We start from the raw sequence: 23951 nt of genomic DNA, 5'->3' as shown, positions 1-23951 counted from the left end.
GCACTTTCTAAAGGCTACTTAACAAAGCAGTGAAGGACCTACTGTCCTTTAACACTGTGTACTTTTTCATTTGAAGTGCAGTGACTCTCAGACTGATTCAATTCTAAAATGCCTTTTCAAGAATAATGAACACACTGAACACAAGCTGATGTGGCCCAAAAGTTTTATTGACTTCAGCTGCACTCACAGCGGACATGATGGTATGAAGTCACAGAACTGACAAGTGCTTTCTGGTCATGCACATTGATTCATTACACAGACAGATTATGAAGGAATGACTAGCTTTCATACACTTGTACAGCATATTAGACAATATGACAAAAAGAATCAGCTGTTCTCATCTTAATGACAGGTAGTCTTGAAAACAATGTAGTATCATGAGCCACAAATAGGTATTTTTAAAAGCCTTTATATGCATCCCAAACACTAGAATAAATGTTGGCATCTTGCATTTCTGCAAACCACAGATACATTAAATTTGCACATTATGTATTGAATATGTTGAAACTTAACATTTCAACAACGCTGAGGTTTGTGTGTCGTTAGATTTGGGCACAACAACACTTAATTTACTTGCACTTAATTTAGCGTGTTTCCAGCAGCTTTTTACGCACCAAATGTGGGTGTTTTGTAACGACCCATTACCGTTTTTAAAGTTTAAACGTAACAACTATATAATAATGTGCAAATGTAATGTACAATGCCAAGATTGCCTTCAGGCGAGTGGGCTGTTTGGTACCATGAAAGAAACCAGAGTAAATATAGTGTTATATGAGAATATGCAGCCTTGTCTTACTACAGTTGAAACAGACACACAGAAACTTTGTCCCACTAAAGACTGCAACATCTTTTGGAGAAAAAAAAAGTAAATTGGTCATTAAAACTAAGATCCATATCCCATATGCCCTACAAGGAATATTTTTGAAAACCCATAAGCGTACAGTAACATATATAATGTGTAACAATAAGAGGACAGTGCTGATGTTGGAATAATTGTGCCACTCACAAAGAAGCTCCACCAGTCCTTCTAATCTGGCAAAGTGGTGTCATTTTGTTTTCAATAGAAGCAATTATTTTGTTAGCTTTGATGGAATAAAGTTACAATAGGTGTTGCCCTGCATTCATGAGGTGGTGGAATAATCAAAAAAAATTTTTTCCCAACTGGGAATATTCATGTGAACACCCCCTCAAATTGCAGTAACAACATGGAAAGTTGGGACAAATTCTGGCATACGAGCTGCCAAGCTGAGGTCATAAATGCAGAAACACACAAACAAAAAAAAGTTCAGTTGATGGCAAAACTTTTTTTAAATTCACGTATTGCATGTCATTTTTTTGCCTGACTGTAATTTGTAAGATGGTATTAGGTTATAACCATCACTTTATTCATGTAGAGCAACCTAAATTAGATAAAGTATTTATTAGCATTACTCAAGTAAAGCAATTCATTAGTTTTAGTGAAAGTGCAAAATAAAAATCACTTTGTAATAAAAGCTTCAAACTGTTATTAATGTGTTGTTTATACACTGAGCAATACAACACATCCTCTTTGTAGCGTCCATGCTGAGAGTCATTGTTAACCTGGAAATCCAGATGCCCCGCCCATAGCTAATTCAAATTTGCACTGCACAGGAATCTGGCCCCGTTGAGCAGAACCCGGTGAATTGCAACCGGACCAATCAAATCACTCTATCTGACCGAGGCGGGTGTAACGTGATGACGACAGCGCTGCGCTGTAGGAGTCGAAAAGTAAACAGCCAAGATGGCAGCATTCAATTTAGCTTTGGAAGAAACGGCAAAAGCATAATATATCAGTTAGCCCCACTGGTCGGCAAACAAATGGGGCTTAGTACAATAAACATGCCTTGTTTTTTGCTCTGATTGGCCATCGTGTTATCCAATTGTGTGCAGCAGCATTTAATATGCCTCAGTTAGTGCCGCCCCTTGGGTAGGAAGGGTGTATCGGTGAGGGCCAGACTCAGAATCTTTCTAGATTTGAGTCTGGATTTCCAGGTTAAGTCATTGTTACATCTTTGTTAAAATATATTTTCTATATTTACTTGCCAGTACGGCTGATACCTATTAGAGCATCAAAAGAAGAAATGCAATCAGCAGTAAAAACCCCAGGCTACATAGTGGCTACTTTCTGCAGACAGGTTTGATGAACCAAATTGCATAAAGACTGATTTACTGAGAGCAGCTTTCACTTTGAATGGGAAAGGTCAAATGCAGTAAATGTTAAGGTGCCTCTTTATTAATCTGGAACCTTGTTTGAAGGAGGAATCAAACAGATTCTGGTTCTCCCCTGTGCAGACAGCCATGAGTTTGGAGATCTGATTCACAACACAAAAGATTTTAAAATCAAACACTCAAGAAAGTGTGTTCAGAGCCCTTGTGTACACCTGTCCCACTCCAAAGGGAGTTTTAAAAGGAAATAAAAGTGTGAAAGCAGCATGCCACAACCATCCACAAAGAGCGAAAGCGTCAAATTAAACTATCTTGAGGTATCCTTGAGGTTTCCTTTGGACAAGGCAGGGGGCAAGAAGACATACAGAAAAGAGGCATCAAAGTGCCTTTCAATCGTGTCAGTCTCCTTCTACTTCCCGCCTCATTCAGCAGCGCCCCAAGGTGAGCCTTTTACATTTTCACTTGGTCACGCTGGTCAGTTTTCAGGGGTGGTTAATGGAATCACAACCTCATCCCTGGTGGGCTCGAACATCCTGCCAAAACCACAGAGAGGAAAAAAGCAACAAATGCATTTTAGTCAGGGACGCGCAGGTCTGAGGACACACATGGAAAACACCAAATACAAACATGGATGAGGATGAAAGTCACTTGTTGGTTTTCTTATCAGGTCTCGCTTTCATCTGTCAGCCACCCCCGATACATTTTCACAAGGTCCAGGTAAATTGTAGACAGAAAGAAGTGTGGACAGAAAAAGGGAGGAAGACCAAGAAGGAAAAAGAAGGCACACAAAAAACAGCTTTTACAGCCTGCTAAAGTGAGTTCAATAAAACCCATAAAGAGAATTTAAAAAAAAAATTCTTTTACAACTTTTACAGCATGTTTACACTTTTTCCAGCAGCTCCCAAAACACACATACACCACCATGTCCTGGACACAAATCCAGTCCCAAGCTAACCCAGGAAAATCCCAAACACACATGCATAGATTCTGACTTTCTGACAAAAACACTTAGTTCACAACTAGACCTTGGGACCTCCTGGACACACACTCACTCAGGGCCCTATTCAAGCTATGTGTAGCATGTGGTCTAAAGCACTGGCTCCCAACTGGTGGATCGTGGTCCAAAAGTGGGCTGCAAGTCCAAAATGAATGGACCACAAGTGACTTGCAAATGTGTCGTTCTCAGCAGTTAGCATTGCAACTTAGCTTAACGAATACAATTGAAGTCTATAGGGGGTCAGTAGCCTACTCGTAAAAGTGAACAAATAAACGTTACAGAAACCCTGAAGCTGGTATTTCTGCATGTGCATTTAAAATAAACATGTTTAAACATTAATTCTAAAAGCAAGAGTCCCAGCCACTGGACGTACAGACACAAAAAAGATATTGATCATGTTGTCTCAATATGAAAATGATAGAGATTTCTCCACCTCTCCACCTCACCGTCCGCATTGCCACTTCCCAGTGTCTCCAAAATGTGTGCATGCATGACTCAGAGTTTGCTTACAGGTGCGCACATTCTCCCGCCAAGTGTATTTTTATAAATCACAACCTTTGTGTGGGAAGTGGCGTACGCCACTTTCAAGCCCCGTTTTGTGCGTAAGCAAGCTTTATAAACGAGGCCCCTGACCTTTAATTTAATCAACCAGGAAGCCTCTGGCATGCCTTTGGAGCACTTCTCAAAAATTTCTCATCACCACCCACCTCCTGCATGTCATGACTGCTGCTGTTCACTGTGGTGGATCAGATAGAGACCCTTTCAAAATCAGCACAGGAGTCAAGCAGGGTTGTATCACTGCTCACATTTCAGTTACCATTTATCTGACTAGTACTAGAGCCGTGTTGTATCCATGAGAAGCTCCTATCAGGAGTTAATGTATTGGCTTGATTTTGCCCACTATAGTCTGGCATGGATGACAGTAGTTACAATGGATATCAAAGATTTCTATCTGTCTGAAAGAAACACAATAACTATATTTTAAATGTAAGTCTTGGATGTCAGCTTCTCCTGTCAACGCAGCACAGCACAGGTGTTTGACAATTCTCAGAGTTGGGCGGAGGAGTAAAGTTGGGAAAAAAGTTTGTGCAACAAAAAGAGGTTAATTACAACAACACCATCACAATTTTCCTTTAAGGCGAAGAAGCAACACTTGCACTTGTTTTATTTATTCTTTTGTCTATCTCCTATAACTTGTTGTTGGTTTCAGCTGGTGGTATTGTTATTATGTTCCTTTGTGTGTATGTGTGAGTGTATGTATCCCTTGGCCTTGTGTAATAATAAAAACAGACAGCAAAAACACTCCCACTTGTTTTTGTGTGCCAGATCAAACCTGTTACTTACCTGCATTGTATGCGTGCCGCACTGAGCAGTTTTTTGGAAGCGACCGTCTCTTTTGAGTCATGGTACTTATCAGAAAGATAGACCACTTCCTTTATTCCTGGTGTGACAGAGGGAGAGAGGGATTAAACAGAGGCACAAAAGGCAAACGTAGAAATAAAGACCATTCATAGTCTTCTTAGCAGAGACATGCTTCTCACCTAGGGAAGTGCATGATAGCAGAAGGCATGAAGAGAAGGAAAAGGTTAAAAGAAGAGACGGATTTGATTTCATTGCCGTTTTTGTCTCCTTAAAGCCCCCTACAAGGAACTTTCACTTTGAGTTGATTTTGGCGACCCTGTGGACAAAAGCCGTAGTGTTTTGCCGGAATGAAGCCTACACTTCCCATGAGCTCTAGCGCGCATTGTCGTAAAGACGCTTACCTGGCTCGCGCATGTGTTTGTTTTGGGGATGAATGAAACGACAAGACGGGAAAACTTTGCCCCCGCTCCTATCAGGGATCCCAGCTCACCTCTGCCGCGCCCCAGCTCCACCTCTCTGGCGTAAGCGCCACCGCCGCCGGGGTAAACGCAGCGGTTGGCTGGTAAGGCTGAAGGCCTGTTTGGCGAGCACTTCCATGGCTTCTTGGACTGAGTATGGAGCGGTGCCTCACCTCTTTATTTCTCGGCACTCGCTGGACCCTGTCGACGCCTGGCTGGTACCTGTCGTCGGCCCGGATGAGGTGTTCCAGCGCCGCGGCCCCTGCTCTCCTCATCCCCGCTGGCGCGGGGTGAATCTGCGCAACCTGCGGCCCCTGTGTGTGGCTCCCCGGACAGCTAACGCCGTGGACCCGCCAGCTCCTGCCAGGTTTGGGCTGGTAAATGCTAGATCGCTAGCGAACAAAACGTTTATCCTGAAGGATTTCCTGACTTCCCGAGGATTGGATTTTCTCTGTGTGACTGAGACGTGGCTGACTGTTGGTGAGTCCAGTGCTTTCACAGAACTTTTACCCAATGATTGCTGCTATTTTAACTCCCTGCGGACGTCGGGTCGAGGAGGAGGAATAGCGACTATTTATAAGCGTCAGTATAAATGTAAGCAGCTAGGTAAGGTGATGTGTGCCGTCTGAGTGCCATAAATCATTTCGTCCTGGAAGCGACCTGGGGCAGACCCGGACACAGTTTCCTAAAGGTATGGATATACACTACATAGAAAAAGCTTATCTTCACACTGATGGTCTCATTTGCTGTTGTAGGTCACACACAGACATCAGCAGAAACGAGAGACTTTTGCATATCCAGTTAAAAGTTCCTTGTAGCGGCTTTAATACGGCAACATCTGACAGGCGGTCCATCCTGCCAATTGCTCGGCTCAAAGCAAGATATTTCAGTAAATGCTGGACAGTATTCATGTTCTATAGATGATGAATCTTTATAATTCTGGTGACCATCTTTAGGACGAACTTTATACTCTTTAAAAATGCTCCCAGAATAGTAGAATCAGAAGTATGCTGTGTTCACGCTAACCAACACATTTGTACTGTGAGGTGCTAGGCTTGGGTGGTACCGGGTATACCAGGGCATTTAGAAAATCCTGATGGTTGGAACGTTACAGGACTAGGGGAATGCTGGCAAGCAACAGCAGAGAGAAACAACAGGAAAAAACAGCAGTAGACCCTGCATATTTTTATATATAACTCACAGAATTAGTCTTTATTTTGTTTATTTGGTGATTGTTGGACCAATGAAAAGACTAAAGCAGGGGTGATGTGCGGCCCAGGTGAGCTGCCATGCAACAGCTACAGAAAGCTGTGGCGGCCGTTCCCGGCTGCAAGTGTTTGATTTTGCAATAAAGTCCGGCCATACTAAAAGTTTGGGATAGTTCAACTTTTAGCGGCGAATTGTGGCCTGAGAATAATCAGTAAATAGAGTGCTGTGACTTCTGTGACTTCTTCCCATCTGAAACACATGAACACACATCCCAGCCACAGAAAAATGTAATTATTGCAGCGAGCAGGATTTCACCGCCACCTCACTGTGACCATGATGGGTTTGAAGAGTTGCATTTTGTTTTTGTTAAGTTAAAATGATGTGTGGCGGACACCACTGATGTCTTAAAATTACTGACTCACATTACTATGCCTGAAAACTCTTTTCTGGTTACTTTTTAGGGTGGAGCCCTTTATACCAACATCCCACATGAAGGTGGCCTAGAAGCCATGGACTTTTACCTGGAACCTAGAAAAGATGCTCTCCTTGCCGAACTGCTGATGATATTGACAGAGTTTATTCTGAAGTCTAATTACTTCATGTTTGATAAAAAAATATTATTTGCAATCTCAAGGCACGAGTATGGGGTCACCTTTTGCCCCTAACTATGCAAATTTGTATATGGGACTGTGGGAAGAAAAGCATATATTTAATAACAACCCATTTTCTGGTAACATTTTGTTTTTTCGCATATTTATTGATGACATTGTGATGGGATTTGTAGGCAGTGAAGATGACCTGAAGGCATTCAATGTTTACATTAATGGCACATATCCTAACTTGAAATTCACTATGGAATATAGTCAAAAAGAGACTCATTTTTTAGATCTACTTATTTCTGTGAATGACAACAGGAGATTGGAGACATCTATCTATCGTAAAAACACTGATAGAAACACTATTTTACATGCTACTAGTTTCCATCCTGACCACCTCATTAAAATATCCCATACGGACAGTTCATAAGGTTGAGAAGAATATGCAGTAATGAAGAGGATTACATCATTAAGACTAAAGAAATGGCTGAGCGGTTCAAACAAAGGGGATATGACAAATCCCTTATTGACAGGGCTATTGAGAAGGCTAACGAGAGGGAGAGGGATAAATTATTATATCCTCCACCTGCTCAGCATGAAAATGTAAACAGAACCACCTATGTGTCAGAATATTCTACAGCTTCGAGGCAAGTCAAACAAATTATTAATAGACATTGGAAAGTACTAGAATGTGACCTGAGCCTAAACCATCTATCTGCCTCCAGACCTCTATTTTGTTTCAAGAGAGGCAGAAATGTGAGAGACATTGTTGTCAGTTCCATGTATAGGGAACCAAAACAAACCAATTGGCTTTCTCAGCAAGTTTATGGGAATTATAGATGTGGAAAATGTGCACATTGTGCCAACACATTTGATACAAAAACATTTAATCACCCCCATTCCAGAAAGAAATATAATGTAAAAGAAATTATCAATTGTCTTTCCGCTCATGTAATTTATGTGCTTATTTGCCCATGTGGCTTGATGTATGTTGGTCAAACAAAGCGTAATCTGAAGTTGAGGATTGCTGAGCACAAAGTGGCTATCAGAAATAATAATTTTGATTATGCCATCGCAAGACATTATTAAGATAAAAGTCATGGTTCTACAGCTTCCCTTAGATTCATTGGAATTGAAAGAGTGTTGCCTAATCCGAGAGGGGGGAACATCACTAGCAGCTCCTGAGAAGGGAAGCGTTTTGGATTAATGAACTGTCTACTGTTGAACCTTTTGGAATGAATGATTCACAGGATTTGAGTTGTTTTCTTTAACCTGTTTTTGTTTCTTTTTTGCCCCGTAGGATACATAAAAGAAAGCTTAGGAAAGCTGCACTGTCCTACGTAGGGAAAGTCGAGCCTGCACTATCTGCGGAGTAGTGAGTAAAGGATAGACTTGCAGGATATATATATATTAAAAATGTATATTATTCATGTCTTGTTATATGGTTCCTCTACATAAAGGTATTTGTATATAGGTACTGGTGGTCTCAAGCTAGGATTGAGTAATTTGTAGTAATTCTACCTCTTAACTTCGCTTCGTGTAATATTGATTGTGTAAGTAGACTTTGATATTCATGCTTTGAAATTCTTATGTTTTTAACTTATACCATGGTTGATGCATACTTTTTCAACTTCATGATGTATGTAATTGTACTGTTTTTGTATATTTTTTTGAGTCTTGCTTAGACAAACAGAGAAAAAAAGAAAAAAAGAAAAAACGAAATTAGTCATGTGACCAGCAAGCATTTAAACACACCTGAGAATGCTTAGGTCAGGCCTGATGAGGTGAACCTGATGATGCTAAACGCGAAACGCGTTGTTCCCTTCATTAAATTTCGATAGTAAAGTCCATGTCAGTGTGCAGAGGATTTTTTTGCATATCTTATGACTCACGTTCCTGCTGCCTACCAGCACCTGACGATCTGTGGCTGTGCAAGGAGATTTCATTGATTCCAGTTTTAAAATGATGTGTGTTTCATAATGATGATGATATCTGAAATGACAGCAGCTAACACAGAAGTGGCCGATCACTCAGGAAAACACACACGGGAAGAGGAAGAAAAATAGAGCTGAAGGGGCAAGTGACCACTGGAAATGATGGAAAACAGAGGGGACAGAGAGGAAGAAAAAACAAATCTATTTGGGTAGCAAAATCTATATTTGGGAAAGATTGATATCATCCAAGTCATTTCGTTTTGGAGGTGGTTTGACTGGAAATTTTCCTATTTTTAGACACTGAATATTGAAACAAAGTACAGGCACAGTTAGCAATAACTTTAAGCAGTTAACATATAAAAAATAATAAAATAAAATATCATAATAGGCCTTCAAAGATGAGTATCAGTCTATAGTTACAACTGACTAGAGCATAAGAGTGTGTGTTTGTTTGTGTGTGTGTGTGTGTGTGTGTGCGCGCACGCCTGCTGTCAACACTCACCAGCCTGGATGATGAGCTTGGCACACTCGTTGCAGGGGAACAAAGTCACATAAATGGTGCAGCCTCTCAGGTCAGCGCTGTTCTTGTTCATGATGGCATTCAGCTCTGCGTGGCACACTGTGGGACAGAGCATTGAGATGGTCTCCAGTCAGTACAAGACATTGCAAATTTTCTTCTTTTAAGTTTAATTAGGACTAGTCCATACCCACTGAGGGCACAGTTGCCCATGTACGTGTGTGTGTTTGGGATGCAGGTCATAGGAAATTGCAGATTAAATAGTCAAGTGAAGAGTTTTTGTGAATTTGATAGTACGACTGCTTTATTGAAAGTACAGTAGATTGACTACGTCAGTGAGTAGAAAAACGTGGGACAGACAGAATGACTGACTGACAGAATGACACACTGACAGTTTCCATGATTATGTACAGCATACCATACCATGACTTAGTCATACCAAAAAATAGAAAAAAAAAAAAAACAACAACATTCGGTCACAGGGGGAGCCACAACGATCGGTCGCATTTTAGCCATTTTTAAGCATTTTTCTGTTGTTACAGCGCCACCTAGTTGCCAATTAGAGTTAAATTTCTCCAGTCACCTTGAGTGTCCTGTTCTAAATATCTACCAAGTTTAGTAAAAATCGATGTGGCGGTTAGGCCTAGATAAGAAATTAGCTCTCTAGCTCCCCCATTTTGTTTGATGGGGTCAATAATGGAGGGGTCCCCTCAGATTATGTGTGGTCATATGCCTGCAAAGTTGCGTGGTGATGGGTGAAACCCTTGAGATGTTATACACCTTTATGTGATGAGCCACGCCCTCCACAATATTCATTGCCTTATAGAAGCTCAGTTTTAGTAAGTTTTCCAACTTTTGCCAAGAGGGAACTTTAGATATTGGTCCCTAGATTATGTTCACCGAGTTTCATGCAGATCGGTCAGACTTCCTAGGAAGAGGTCGATTTTAAGTGTTTTTCAAAACATTCAAAATGGCAGAAAATCTATATAACCGGAAGTTCTGGGTTCTTGAGGCAAAATTGTTCCTCATGAGGAGAGGCATCTCTGTGCAAAGTTTCATGTCTCTACGACATATGGGGCATGAGATATGCCCATTCAAAGTTTGCAATGTCAATCGGTTGCTATAGCGCCCCCTTTGGCCAATTGATGTAATATTGCTTCATTCGCATCCTCCCATGACCCTCTACCACTGTGCCAAATTTCACATGGATTGACCAAGTCAGTGAGGAGAAAAACATGGAACAGTCACACCCACAGACGGAGTTTTTGTCATTATATAGTAAGACTACAAACACTCTATAAACAGACAGGCAGGCATAATATACAAGAACCAGGTCTCTAGATGGTGTATGTTGTCTGTGACACTGGTGACAGAAAAGCCCTTCCTTTTCTCCAAAATGTAGCACAGACACAGTATCAGCTGACATTCATGATATTTAGGGATGCACCCATTTATTAGTCCCATGTCGGTATCGACCGATATTTGCTTTGTTTACTGCCACTGGTTTATCAGCAAGTAAGATGTCATTGAGAAATGGCAGTGGACGATGTTTTTCTATTGTGTTACATCAATTTTGTGCAGGTTCAAAAGCAGGGCTTGAGACTTATGGTGTCCCATTATCCTGGGTACAATAGAATACATGTTTGGGACAAAGAGATTTTTCCCAGGATACTGTGGGGATTAAAGGACGCATTAAACTCACTATCGACAGAAAATGATCCAGATGAACAGTGGAAAAGATGTGTTAGTTGAATTTTTCAGTGCTTTTTCTTGGTCTTGGTCTATGTACTACTTGTTCAATTTAGTCTGTCCATCCATCCCTCCCTCCTATTCTTGCTTTTGGTTTTCTGTGGAATTGTCAGTTCATTTAAAGTAAAAACAACTCAAAATAAGAAGAAGGGGCTCATTATGAGTGGAGAAAGATGTAGACTACTTATTTGCCCTAATATCCCACCCTTACATGAGCACTAAAGGAGAAGGGAAGAGAGAGAAACAGAGAATGTCAAAGAAGAATGTGAACAGAACATGTGGTCAATGGTGAAAGAGAGAGATTCCTTCATTATTTATCCCCTCTACAGGCCAAGGGTTATCACTTGAGACATGAAGAGAACTCAGCAGCACAGTATGGACAACTAGTCAATCACAGTCTTTGTTGCACAGAGATGCCTTTAAAATTGTATTATGTTGATTCCAGAAATCCTCCCACTCAATTCAGTATAATCACTACAGGGTTCTGTGCTGTTGTGGATGAAACCAGGAACTCTTTGCTGCAAGTGCACATTTTCTTGACCAAAATGATTATCCAAAAATAATGCAATGAAAAAGCTGGAAGTGCGTTTGCACATGTGTTCTCACCGTAAAGGTATTTAGTTTTAAGCGGGTCAGCAGCAGAGCGGGCCCACGGCAGCTGGGCATCATCACAGCCGTTGGGCATGCCATTGTTACCAACGCCAACTACCTTATTCTCCTGGTTCACTATACAGGCCCCCACCTGCAGAGAGGGAGAGATGTTCAACAGTTTAGTCTGGCCGTAACCTTTTAAATGATCAAATAATCTAATCTTCACATGAACTAATCCAAGATAAATTGCAGTAGTCCACTACCCTCAGTAGTATGTCACACACTCTAAAGTAGAGGTCAACCGATATGGATTTTTTATGGCCGATACCAATGTTTTGCCATCAGCCTCAGCCGATGACCGATATGTACTGCTGAGTTTTTTTGAGCCGATATTTGGGGCCGATATTGTTTTTCTCCCACTATTTGCATGATAGAAATGTCACAATAATAACAATGAGGGGCACACAAGTGTCAGTTTTAGAAAAAAATAACAAAAACTTTATTGAACACACAGAAGTCTCTTTTTGAGAAAAAAACAAACAAACAAACATATACATACATATATATACACGTATATATATATATATATATATATATATATATACATATGTGTATATATATATATATGTATATATATATATATGTGTATATATATATATATATATATATATATATATATGTATATATATATATATATATATATATATGTATATATGTATATATATATATATATATATATATATATATATATATATATATATATGTATATATATATATATATATATATATGTATATATATGTATATATATATATATATATATATATGTATATATATATATATATATATATATATATATATATATATATATATATATACATACATATATATACACACATATATTCAAGAGGTAGAGAACAAGTAACAGAAACTGTCAAATACACATTCAAATGAAAAAGGGATTTAGTGCACTTAGTAAGCAGCATTCAAGTAGCCTATATGTCTGAACATAAATATGACTCAATGAAGTGCTGCCATACAGGGTCGGTTTTCTCAGCCATCAGGGGATTGCTTAACAAAGGAAAAACAAAAACACAAATTCAGTTTATTTTGGTCTAGTGCCTTTGTGTTAAACTCATTCTATGGACTTTTTTCACGGCAGACATTTTGACTTGACATCCTAGCAAAACCACAGGTGAAACTGATAGCACTGACGACAGCTCAGTTCCATTAAGAATGCCAGCGAGCTGCTCCAGTGAGCCAGAATGCACAATACTAGCACCTCCCCTGAATGGAAAGCTGCTATCATTAATGTCATTAAATACACCTGTACTTTTCCTACTATGACACGTCAAAATGTTTGCCGTGCTGTGCACATTATATGGGTGCATCATGGTAACAGTAGTGTATAAGGCACAAAAGGCTTTCATCAACATCTCCAAAACAGCCCTGATGATAAATTGTTTACTGGTAGATACTATTACAAGTCAAATAGACATAATCTGGTTATCACAACAAAATGTAAAATAAAATAGGCTGTTTGGTTAATTAGGTTCACTGTCAACTCATCTTTAATGCTTTTAATGTTCATGTTCATGTAGCCATTGTAAAAAAGAAAACGATCAACCACAAGAAATAGTCATTGAAATGCAGTCTTTAATTTGTAAAAGCAGAGTGTCATAGTTTCCCTTTTTTCTACATAAAATAACCTATTATGCCTATTAGGCCTATTATGCAGCCTTCTATGCAAAGACAACAGATTAGCAAAGGAAATGTTGTCAAAGAAGCTGTGAGATGTATCCCATATGTGTGCTGAAAATCAGCAGGTTTTTTTGTTCAGTGTTTTTATTAGTTTTTTAAGTAATACCAAATACAGTTTGAGATACAGGTCAATAAAGTTCAACACAATCCCACCCCACAAACAAGCATCCCCACCCCACTGCACTGCCACACATTCACTTCACAAGTCCAGTGGTGATATACAATTTATAAATACACAGAAAACACAAATCAGGTAAAAATAGGGGAAAAAAGGAAGAAACAAAAAAAGAGGAGGGGTTATATCTATACATTTGAAATATCTGAGGTATCAATCTTTTCTACCTGATCTAGAACTGGTTGCCATAGTGTAAAACTTGAGGGCGCAGCCTCTTGTGGCATAATGGATTTTTTCTAAAGTCAGATGGTGCAGAATATCTCTGACCCATTGATTGAAAGTTGGAGGAGATCTGTCTTTCCATTTAAGCAATAAAAGTCTCCTAGCCAGGAGCGTAGCATAGGCTATCATGTCTTTGCTGTGTTGGTTGAGACAGAGATCCTGCGGTACTGTACCAAATATTGCAATTATGGCAAGAGGTTCTACGGGTCTTTCTAGCAAGTCAGAAAAAAAATTGAATATAGGTTGCCAGAAATCCATTCATTTTGGACAGAGCCAGTTAGGACTGGTCAGACAGTTAGGATCCATATTTGGGGTAATTCTTGCCAATCTCGCTTTAGACCAATGCAGTCTATGTGCAGTCTTGAATTGTATTACCTTATGTCTTACACAAATTGAGGATGAGTGTATCTTATCTAATGCAGAGTGCCATGTATCCTCACTAAGTTCTGTGCCCACTTCTTCCTCCCATTGTCTTTTTAGATGTGTCAGAGGTTCTAAATTGTGAGAGTTGAGTGACATGTAAATTTTGCCAATAAACCCTTTATGGTAGGAACTGAACTCCAAAACAGAGTCAGAAAATCAGCCGTTTGAATGAGAAAATAATGTCTATGTCAATGCACCTTAAGCAACACATTTCAACAACTTGCTTGAGTTTCTGCTCTAAAATTGGCATTATATGGTTACAATATAATCCCGCGAGTGGTGCCCATGCATACTGACAAACTCACTGAGGCTAACTCTCTAGCCTAGCTCTAGAATTAGCCTGTGTAAAATCTAGTTTGCGAGATAGCGATACAGTTGCAAGCATATTTAAAGACCACTCATTCGGCATTCGCATTTTTCACCCTCAAAGTTTAAGGCAACAATACAAATAAGTAACCAATTAAAAATACAGTTCTCTGAGCGATCAAAACTTAAGCCTTACCGTTCTCTCCCAGGAGCTGTGTTGTTTATTTGGCCACTGTCCAATACTCCAGCTGTAGTGATGTGTTGGTCGCGAATGAAATGGCTCTTTGAAGTGAACGATGGGAGCCGGCTCCTCATTGGGACCTAGCCACCGAGCGTTAAGTAAGTAATTTAAGTACTGCCTCTACATCTGATTGCCTTGCATGCTTTTCCCTCCCCTATCAGCCGGACGATATATCGGTCGATATCTACTTGAAAGGCCTGGACATAAACAGGATACCTTTAAATTCTGTTTGCTTTGTGATGAACGCCATTTCTTTCAACCATGATGGTCTCTTACACATACACGTCTATAAGAGAGGATCCTTTTGAAAGTGTTCGGCTGTGTTTGTTTGAGGATTTAAGAGCTAGGTTCATGCTAACTGTGTCCTCCATTTTGTTTACCTGCTATAATGACTGTTGTAAGAGCTTATGGGCCTTGCTGGGCCTCTCCCCTGTGCTGCACATCTTACCTACTGAATGTAATAAAAACCCTCTTACAGTTGTGCCATTATGCAAATGGGAATTTGAATGTGCATCCATATTAGGGTACTATATGGGCAACACAACATTTACAAGTCTAGTGCACCAAGTGATTGTGTGATGGTATCAACAGAGTATACTACCCCCTAAAATATAGATTCCAGATCAAATTGAGGCTGTAAGTCTGTCAGTTTGACATCTACAGGCAAGAAACTCTTACAGGTATGGGGAGAACATGCACGCTCACAGAAAGAACACAACTAGCCTGTGGATGTAAACCAACAACCTCCTTGTTGTGAAGTGACAGTGCTAACCACTAAGCCACAGGGTTAGGTGTTCATACTTGAACGATACCAGTGTTTTTCTGGTGCCTTGAATTTCATACCTTTACCCAATGGTACCTTTTTTTAGATACTTTACTTTCTCTGTAATTACGAAAATGTAATATTTAAATGCAGTTCAGCTACTCTGCTATTCTCTAATGACACATAGAGCTAATCTTCTGTCTGTTTGTCTGCTTGTATGTGTGTGTGTCTAACAGTGATACTAGGCTTTGATAAAATAACACAGAACTATAGGTGCAGATCAGCGCTGCAGTTTTGGCTACCTGGGAGGCCAACATAGTGGCCAGCGCAGTGATCTGGGAAGGTAATAGAGCCGAAGGGACAGCTGGCTTTCCATTGCTTACGCCTCCTGTCTGTGGAACCAAGGGGCTCTGCTGAGATCTGAAACTATTGCGGCAGATCAGCGCTGCAGCAATAGTTTTTGCTAGCTGGGAAGGAAGTGGCTAACGAAGTGGCCAACGGAGCGGCCAGTGTAGTGATCTGGGAAGGTGATAAAGCAGCCAAAGGGGCAGGCTTCCCGGTGCTTCCAACTCCTGTCCGAAGTGGAACCAAGGGGCTCTGCTGAGATCAGAAACTATCGCTGCAGATCAGCGCTGCAGCAATAGTTTTGGCTAGCTGGGAAGCCAACAGAGCAGCCAATGGAGTGGCCAAAGGAGCAGCCAAAGGAGCGAACTGGGAACGTGAAAGAGAAGCCAAATGGGGCAGCAGGCTTCCTTGTGCTTCCGCCTCCTGTCTGAAGTAAAACCAAGGGGCTCTGCAGAGCTCTGTTGCTGGCCTATGATCTCCATGGCTTGCTTCTAGACTTCCCCTTCTTGTCTAAACCCGCCGTTCTCACACAGATGTGCTCCCAAGTACCAACATTTGGCATCAATGGCTTTGACATGAATCCATATTCATTAGTATCTTCATAATTTGGTAAGTACCTTTAAAACTACAAAGTTCGGTAGCCAACCCTACGAAGCCACAGTGCCAAAACCCTCATCATCTCTAATTCCACTTGTCTGGATCTCCTCATTGACAGCTCTCATCAAAATATGTAAATAATACAACTGAAACTGTTTTCTTACCAAGTGTAAGACTAGAAAATACCAGTCTTACAAATCTGAGTCAAACTGAGTATATGTATGTTCTCATTTTGGATACATAACGTGAGAAAAATACGTAAAAAACAATAAGAATTAATATGTAAAATTAAGACTCAACATTTTTTCCTGTACAGCTGATACCTAGAAAAACAACATGAACTTCATGTATCTTGGAGGCAAGGAAAACAAAGGTAAAAGACAATCACTGTTCCTTTAACCCACTGAACTTCCTGATATTTGAATAAGGGGCTTGTGGGAACGGTACACCTGCACCCTTACTTAAGGACAGGGTCCTGCCCTGCTGTACCCTTATATTTGGGTTGTCTGTTACCCACCTATTTGTTAGGTTACCTTCTGTGTTTTTGAACAAAAACTTTTTGTTAAAACTAAATCAGCAACTACATTGCCAAGTATCTAATTGTTATAGCCCTAATACACATTACACACACACACACACACACCTGTGTGCTTGGGTCTTTGCTCCTTTGGGCTGACAGGACGGCTACAGCCATAAAGTAGTCTGATGACACCAGGATGTCTGTCCTCGCCATGGCTGCGCTGCTACGGAGAGACACAAAAAAGACAGAGAGAGGACTTTAAGTTTGAGATCTTTCTCGGAGATCACAAAGCACTGCAGCAATTTCTGTCTCAAGAGAAATAGAAATATTTAGAAAAAAATATTTATTTGTAATTGATTCACTATATTATGTCTTCCCCTTTAGACATGTGGGGGTTACTTTAGACTGATGTCACACAGAGAGCTTTGTTTTTTGCTGTCTCTGTTTGCTGTGTGTTTCAATAACCCAATGAGGATTCAACTGTTTTGCATTTATTGAAATCACATCTAATTTCTGAGCAGGAACTCTCTCTGTTTACACACCTATCCAGGTTCCTGTTTGAATTCAACTTGTATTACCAATTGTAAAATATTAAGTAGTGGCAACACGATCATCATGAACACAGTCACTTTAAACTACCAGAATTATATTCTGAGAAGAAGCTTAATGTGCATAATCCTCAGTAAAAGCTCCAACATGATGAGTTTACAGTCTGTCTCTCTTACAAGCACCAGGGGAACAGGTTGTAGTTTAATTTACTGAAATCTTCTCTCTGTCTAAGAAGTATGTTTTAGCTTCATTTCAGCTCTGCTTTTTTGGCAGCACGCCTAATATGTCTATGACCTCTGATTTATCTGTAAGTGAAACACACATTTCACTTTGATACAAGTAACAGAAAAGACATAGGCTACATCGTTACTTTTGAAAAGTTGTAACTGAAAAAACTGAGTTTTTACCTTTGAACTTATATCAAAATTGTCATCGATGACTGCTCTCAGCCAGCAAATCACATAACTGATGCGTCAGCATGAGTGCGCACTACAGGTTTGCTTATTTATCAAAGGTATGCTGTAACAAAAAGCAGTGGTGAAATACAACTGATCACATTTACTCAAATACTGTAGCGTTTCCGCTGTATGCTACTTATCACATTTTCACAGGCACTATCTGCACTTTTAAAGATTAAAATATAAAACATTTGGTCATCATATACAGCTGCATGCAAAAGTTTGGGCACCCCTGAGACAGTTATCAGCTGATTGACAGATCAGCTGATAAAGACGCGTCACAACCACCACCCAAGCCGTTCAAGACATACTCAAGTTCGGCAGTTCGGACTTGTGGACTAGGCAAGTTCAGACTTGGCAAGTCCACACGAGAGTCTTCCCAGGAACGGGTGGAAGTGAGTACAGTCATTTCTGCTTTTGGAACAGCAGCGTACTTGATGATGTCACCACCTCCGCTCGCCTTGGCTGTTGTACTGTGTTGTGTAGCCTACATGCATTTAGAATAAAACAATATAAACACAGCCCTGCGGCTTTACTTTGTCATTGTAAAAAATTAATATGTATATGTTTTTCATGTTTCAGCATATATAACTGAAATACTAAAACATATAAATAGCCAAAATATTTTCATAAAATGTATTTTAAAACCTTTTCCCCGCAGCTGGCTTCTGATTATAATGAAAAGTCAAGTGCGGGGGAGGGGGTTGTGGAGAGTTGGTGGTTATTGTGATTGTGAGCATTGGCGAGATGGAAATCAAAAATCAATAATGGATCGGAGAAGGCGTCTTGGCGCAGTTACTGCAGCAGGACTGCTGTACCTGCAGGCTGCGGAGGAGGCTGCCCAGCTGAGGAGGCAGATCCCAGGAAGACAGCGGAGAATGAGGCGGAGAATGAGGATGAGGATGAGGATGAGACATGCGATGCTTGCATGTCTGTTCGATATGTTTGTCCAGTTGTGGACAAAGTACCCAGGAATATCACAGCAAAGAACAAAAACTCAGTCACAAGTAAAAGTGCTGCATACCAAATCTGACTTGAGTAAAAGTATCTGTATTGTCAGCAAAATGTAGGCCTACTTAAAATGAAAAGTTCAAAGTATACTCATGATGCAGAGTGACCCAATTTCAATTGTGACCATCATATACATGAATATGTATTGAGTATTTATTGATCAATGTCGGCTACATGTGAGCAGCATTTAAATGTTGTCATGGTAGAACTAATTTTAACACCTTTCACTGGTGTACTAGTCTAATCTATAACAACACACAGCAACTTGTAAATATGAAACAACAACATATAAAACAAACTATCTGAAAAGTAACTATAGCTATCAAATAAATGTAGCTTGAGTAGAATGTACAGTATTTCCCTCTAAGTAAATGGAAATACCCAAAGTACATCAAATTTGTACTTAAGTACAGTAACTACTTGAGTAAATATACTTAGTTACTGTCCATCACTGCATTTGTCTCACCATTATGCTTTCTGTCTACATTTTTATGGAGACTTGACAGTTTACTTGGTACACAACAGCAGTTTAATATTGTATTAAGTCTGACATTTTATTGAAGTGTTGAGTTGTAGATTGTGGTGCTGTTGAACTGTACTGGATTACACTGACAGCAGTTTCTCATTTAGTCTGTCCTCACCAATATAAATGGATCAAACAGGTCAGATGTGAAGAGGAAATTTTTATTCAGCCACACTTCAGACATCAGGTATACAATTCATATCAGATAATCAATATTTAAAATGCTGTTCAATAAATACTACAATAAAGACAATTAATCTTTAAATACAATAAATAAATTACAATAAATTCTCAAAATCATTATTGAATGGTAAAAACATATAAGCCTAAATAAGTAAAAGAATGCAAAGAACAATAACATGTTACAACATTTAATAATATAAGAATATAGCCTATCTTATACTGAGACTGAATGTTGCCCATTAGACATACCCCAAACGAATTACATTTCATATTTTACCACTACAGAGATATCAGCCACGAATTTCAAAAGGACTACCCGAGAGAGGCTGCTCTCTGGGGCAGCCTGAGCGCTCATACACACGTTTATTATCTATGAGCGCTGACACCGCTGTCATCTAGCGGACCTCAGTCACATTCAACTGGGCTCTATATTAAAACATCGACCTCGGGTCTGACGTTTAAACTACGCATGAAAACACTTGTGCGCCTTTCCCTCACTTGTCATTTTCCGGTGATTGTTGCGAAATGCATGCTGGGATACCTGGCTGTCTGAAGTCCACACAAGCAAAGAGCATGGATACCAAGAGGCGAAGCTCAGTAGAACGCCCCATAGCAACAGACTCGCCCATGGTTTCGTCCTATCGCCGCCATTTTGGACTGTCAGCAGACCGCAGCAGACCCACGTGCATACAAAAACACACAGACAAACTGAAGTATATCGCTATTAATTATGCTTACAGCGCTACTCACCTCGTGATAGCTTGGTCACAGCTGCTTTTTTCACGTTTTTGTAAAGCAAAATATGTACTTTACTTACTTTAAAAACGAAAAAAAGCGGCCTAGATGGTATCTCTCTCTAAAAATCTCGAAAAATCAATATTTTAACTAGAAACACATTAATGGCGACGTCACATAGTCAGAAATAAAGATTTATTTACAGTTTGTACAGTAAGGGGACATATATAGGCTATTTTAATATGATATATTTTAATTCTAAAGCAGTAATCAGTTCTGATATAAATGGCCCAAGAGGCCATATATATATATATATATATATATATATATATATATATATATATATATATATATATATATATACATAAAAGTGTTATCTTCCCTCCAAAACTGGCATATTAAATTGATATTAAAACACTTTAAAACTTACAACACAGTCCAAGCTCAACAGTCCAAAATGGCGGCAGCGCTACCGCAGCGCCCCTAGTGGCTGTTGGAAAAAATTCAACGGAGCTTCGCCTCTTAGTATCCATGCTCTGACACAAGTCTGCTCCGATGCATCCCCGGTGAAATGGGTGTGGCGAGAACACATCCGGGAATTTGGACTAAACTTGGCTAGATGTGAACTTTGAATTGGAACAGTACTTGGGCTGTGACTGATGACGTGTCACAAGTCCGCACAGGAACGCATATTGAGAAACGGCTCAAGTGACACCCCTGAGGAAGGCGGAGGTTTCCGCCTAAACATGTCAAGGTATGTAACATCCTAACATGTCTGAGATAAAAGAACAACTAAAGTCATTATCAGAAACTAAAGACATAATGAACACCATTGAACTATTACACAAAACATTTGGTCATATGTAAATATGATGATATAGGCCTATTACAGATTAAACTACCAACTAGTAAATAGTTTTTGTTTCATTTTTTCCCTGTAAGCCCTACAGCTGAGCTATAAATACATATAACTATGCATTGAATAATACAGTAGCTACAGTAAATGGCAACAAGAGGGGGCAATTTTCTGCACATTAATTGTTTTTTTTAAAAAACCTGTAATACTTTACATTTTGATGATAGTAGCCTACTTTTGTAGCAGGGCTGGCAACTTGAAAAAAGAACCTTGGAGTGAGATTTGGTGGGGGTGACCAAAATTCTGCCAGGCACACAAGTTGGTGGCTCGAACATGGGAGAATTTGAATTAATTTGATTGTTATGTTTTCCCCTGCATTCTGGTGGTTTGTGGTTTAATAACTCTACTGTCAGTTACAATGTGCCTTTTTTTGTAGAACACAAATTTTTTGTATGATTTTAAATTCTTTGGAATACATCTTACCCGTTCTCAGTGCTGTTGGCCATGCAGAAAAAGTCTTGATCCACAGTGCTTATCTTTCGCCTGTTAATAGGTTGATATCAGAGGTGATTATGTTTTAGTTCCCCATTTATTTCCTTAATATGGCAATTAAAATTATATACATACAACAAGAGTGTGAGTTGATAGGGCCAAGTTCGTTTTTTGTTTTGTTTTTTGTTGTTGATTTTTTTTTAAAGTTTTAATGTAGGGCTCGTTGTGGAGTGTGAATACAGAGTAGTGTTGCTCCTTTCACTCAATAAAGCAGCCAATTTCTTTGCTGACAAGAAGTAAGTTTTGCTTGGATACTACCCAGTTTAATGAGAGTTTAGACATGATGTGGCTGAGCAAAAGAGAGTCTATGTATGACAAACATCATTGGGAAAATGTAAGAAATTGGGTGACATTGGGTGAATGATAAACGGGTACAGGTTTACTCAGGCTGGTGCTTTAAATATGAGAAACTTAAATACTGAAAGCAAACTTAACAAACACTGTGGGGAAAAACACACAACACCATGATAGACCCTATGCTACCTGCCCGGTAACTTTACATTTCTCGGTAGATGTTTGCGTCTCTCATGTTAAACGTATAGACAAAAGTCAAAAGTTAAGTAGTTACCTCTTTGGTTGATCAGACGTTGGCTGCTGATTTTTTTCCATAATCTTCCAACTGATGGACACTCTGGAGATTGCTCTGCTCTTCTCTGGACTATGTGTGGCAGTGATACACCTGAATTTAATCTCTTATATGTCTTCACTCTGTATGAAACTCCGGTGATGTTGGGATGTAGCCTATCAGATCCGTCAAATCAGCAGAAGCCTGCACTGTCCAATCAATAACTCATATCCAATCAGAGGGTGTGTCGGCCGGTAAAAGACGTTTGTGATGATCAGCTGCCAGGAGGCTTTATTAACAGCTATGGAAAGTTTTAATGGAGTTTGTGTCTGCACACACATAATGTTATATGTAAATATATAATGATACAGATACAGACAGGCCTACAGTTATAAGTAACAGAGTCTAACAATCACCTGCACATGAACAACAACCTGCTTTCTGTAGCCTTTTTATAATCTGTCCTGTGTCCTGCTCAGAGTCACACTAGGTGTTTATGATTTATTCCTGATTATTACTATTATTATTATCATTGTTTGTGAGTTCATTATTTAATAACCCAGAATACGATCACGATGTCTTTGAACACTGTAAATAATTTGTTAGGCCAAATGTCGATTGCCGGGTCAAGTGATCAAGAATAGAGGACAGAGGAGTCAAGGAGGGATATTGGGATGAACCCACAGAGGTGGGCTGTTCTTCTTTCTCGGTTTTATAGACGGTTGGTACATTAGTGCCATCTACTGACTAACTACAGTATGAATCAGAAACAGCTTGCTCTCATAAGCCCCTTTTACACTGCCAGATTTTCTGCAAATGTTGGGCCGTTTTGCCTAGAAGCTGCGAGCGTTTAGACACACAGAGCCGGATTGGCGAGTGGATCCGATATGGAGATAGATTTGTTTCATAATTATGTGTGTGAACAGATCGACAATCTGTGTGTAAATGTGTAATCTGTAAATATAAAACAACTTCCACAAATACAAAAAAAGATTTGTAAACTCACAAAAATATTTTGCATGTATAAAACGGATCTGCAAATACACAAACACATTCCACAAATACAAAAGATATCTGTGAATACATTAAATTAATTTGCAAATAAATGAAAAGCATTTGTGAATATCTTCCAAACATTTACAACTTTAGAACAGACATTTGTGAACTCAGTTTTTATTTTTGAATTGTAAAAACATTTGTGGATCTCAGTTCTACGCGTGTAGATTTGCTTTTTACACACACAGAATTTTGAAACAAACTTTCCCCCGGTCTGAACAAAAATGAATTCGTATTACCCGGCCATTTTCGGATAGCACGTGATCACCCAGCTGATGACGTCCTTTCTGCATGTCAAAGTAAGAGCACCAGTCTTTCTATGAGCTGTTTTTTGTTTTGTTAATAATCAGTGATAAGTAACATGCATTCACTGTTTTATGTTCATGTCATACAGTGAGTATTAGTGTGTGTTTATTTGTTCTATGAACATTATCTGGCACACACTTGTATACATTTCTGTTTGAGTAGGAAAGGCAAGATGATGCTTGTGAGCAACGTTCAGTTCTCTAAAG

General features: G+C 39.5%; 1 protein-coding gene across 3 annotated transcripts; it reads right to left on the bottom strand.

The window, feature by feature from the left end:
* Positions 1-149: 149 nt before the first annotated feature.
* Positions 150-22527, bottom strand: LOC125886282 (deoxycytidylate deaminase-like). 3 transcript variants are annotated; one of them, XM_049572354.1, is made up of 7 exons: positions 22387-22513; positions 21750-21809; positions 17075-17174; positions 11616-11751; positions 9246-9362; positions 4529-4625; positions 150-2720 (listed from the first exon to the last, which is right to left on the bottom strand). In XM_049572354.1, the coding sequence occupies exons 1-7, from the start codon at positions 22425-22427 to the stop codon at positions 2663-2665; spliced, it is 609 nt and encodes a 202-aa protein (XP_049428311.1). In that variant the 5' UTR covers positions 22428-22513; the 3' UTR covers positions 150-2662. The 3 variants fall into 3 exon arrangements, with proteins under 3 accessions (XP_049428311.1, XP_049428312.1, XP_049428313.1); XM_049572355.1 differs by having other exon boundaries at positions 17075-17171; XM_049572356.1 differs by lacking the exon at positions 21750-21809 and having other exon boundaries at positions 22387-22527.
* Between the last annotated feature and the right edge of the window lie 1424 nt (positions 22528-23951).

This window comes from Epinephelus fuscoguttatus, linkage group LG3, assembly GCF_011397635.1.
Source record: "Epinephelus fuscoguttatus linkage group LG3, E.fuscoguttatus.final_Chr_v1".
NCBI classification, from domain to species: domain Eukaryota; kingdom Metazoa; phylum Chordata; class Actinopteri; order Perciformes; family Serranidae; genus Epinephelus; species Epinephelus fuscoguttatus.
Note: the sequence above shows the minus strand (reverse complement) of the source record. Positions and strands in the feature narration are given on the sequence as shown.

Bases quoted from the DNA above. Each gene is read 5' to 3' on its own strand.
- LOC125886282 (XM_049572354.1), bottom strand. From the start codon at position 22,427: ATGGAAAAAAATCAGCAGCCAACGTCTGATCAACCAAAGAG. The intron at 17,175-21,749 runs GTAAGATGTATT...GTCTCTCCGTAG, and splicing joins GCCAACAGCACTGAGAACGG to CAGCGCAGCCATGGCGAGGA. The intron at 4,626-9,245 runs GTGAGTGTTGAC...CTGTCACACCAG, and splicing joins CAAGCTCATCATCCAGGCTG to GAATAAAGGAAGTGGTCTAT.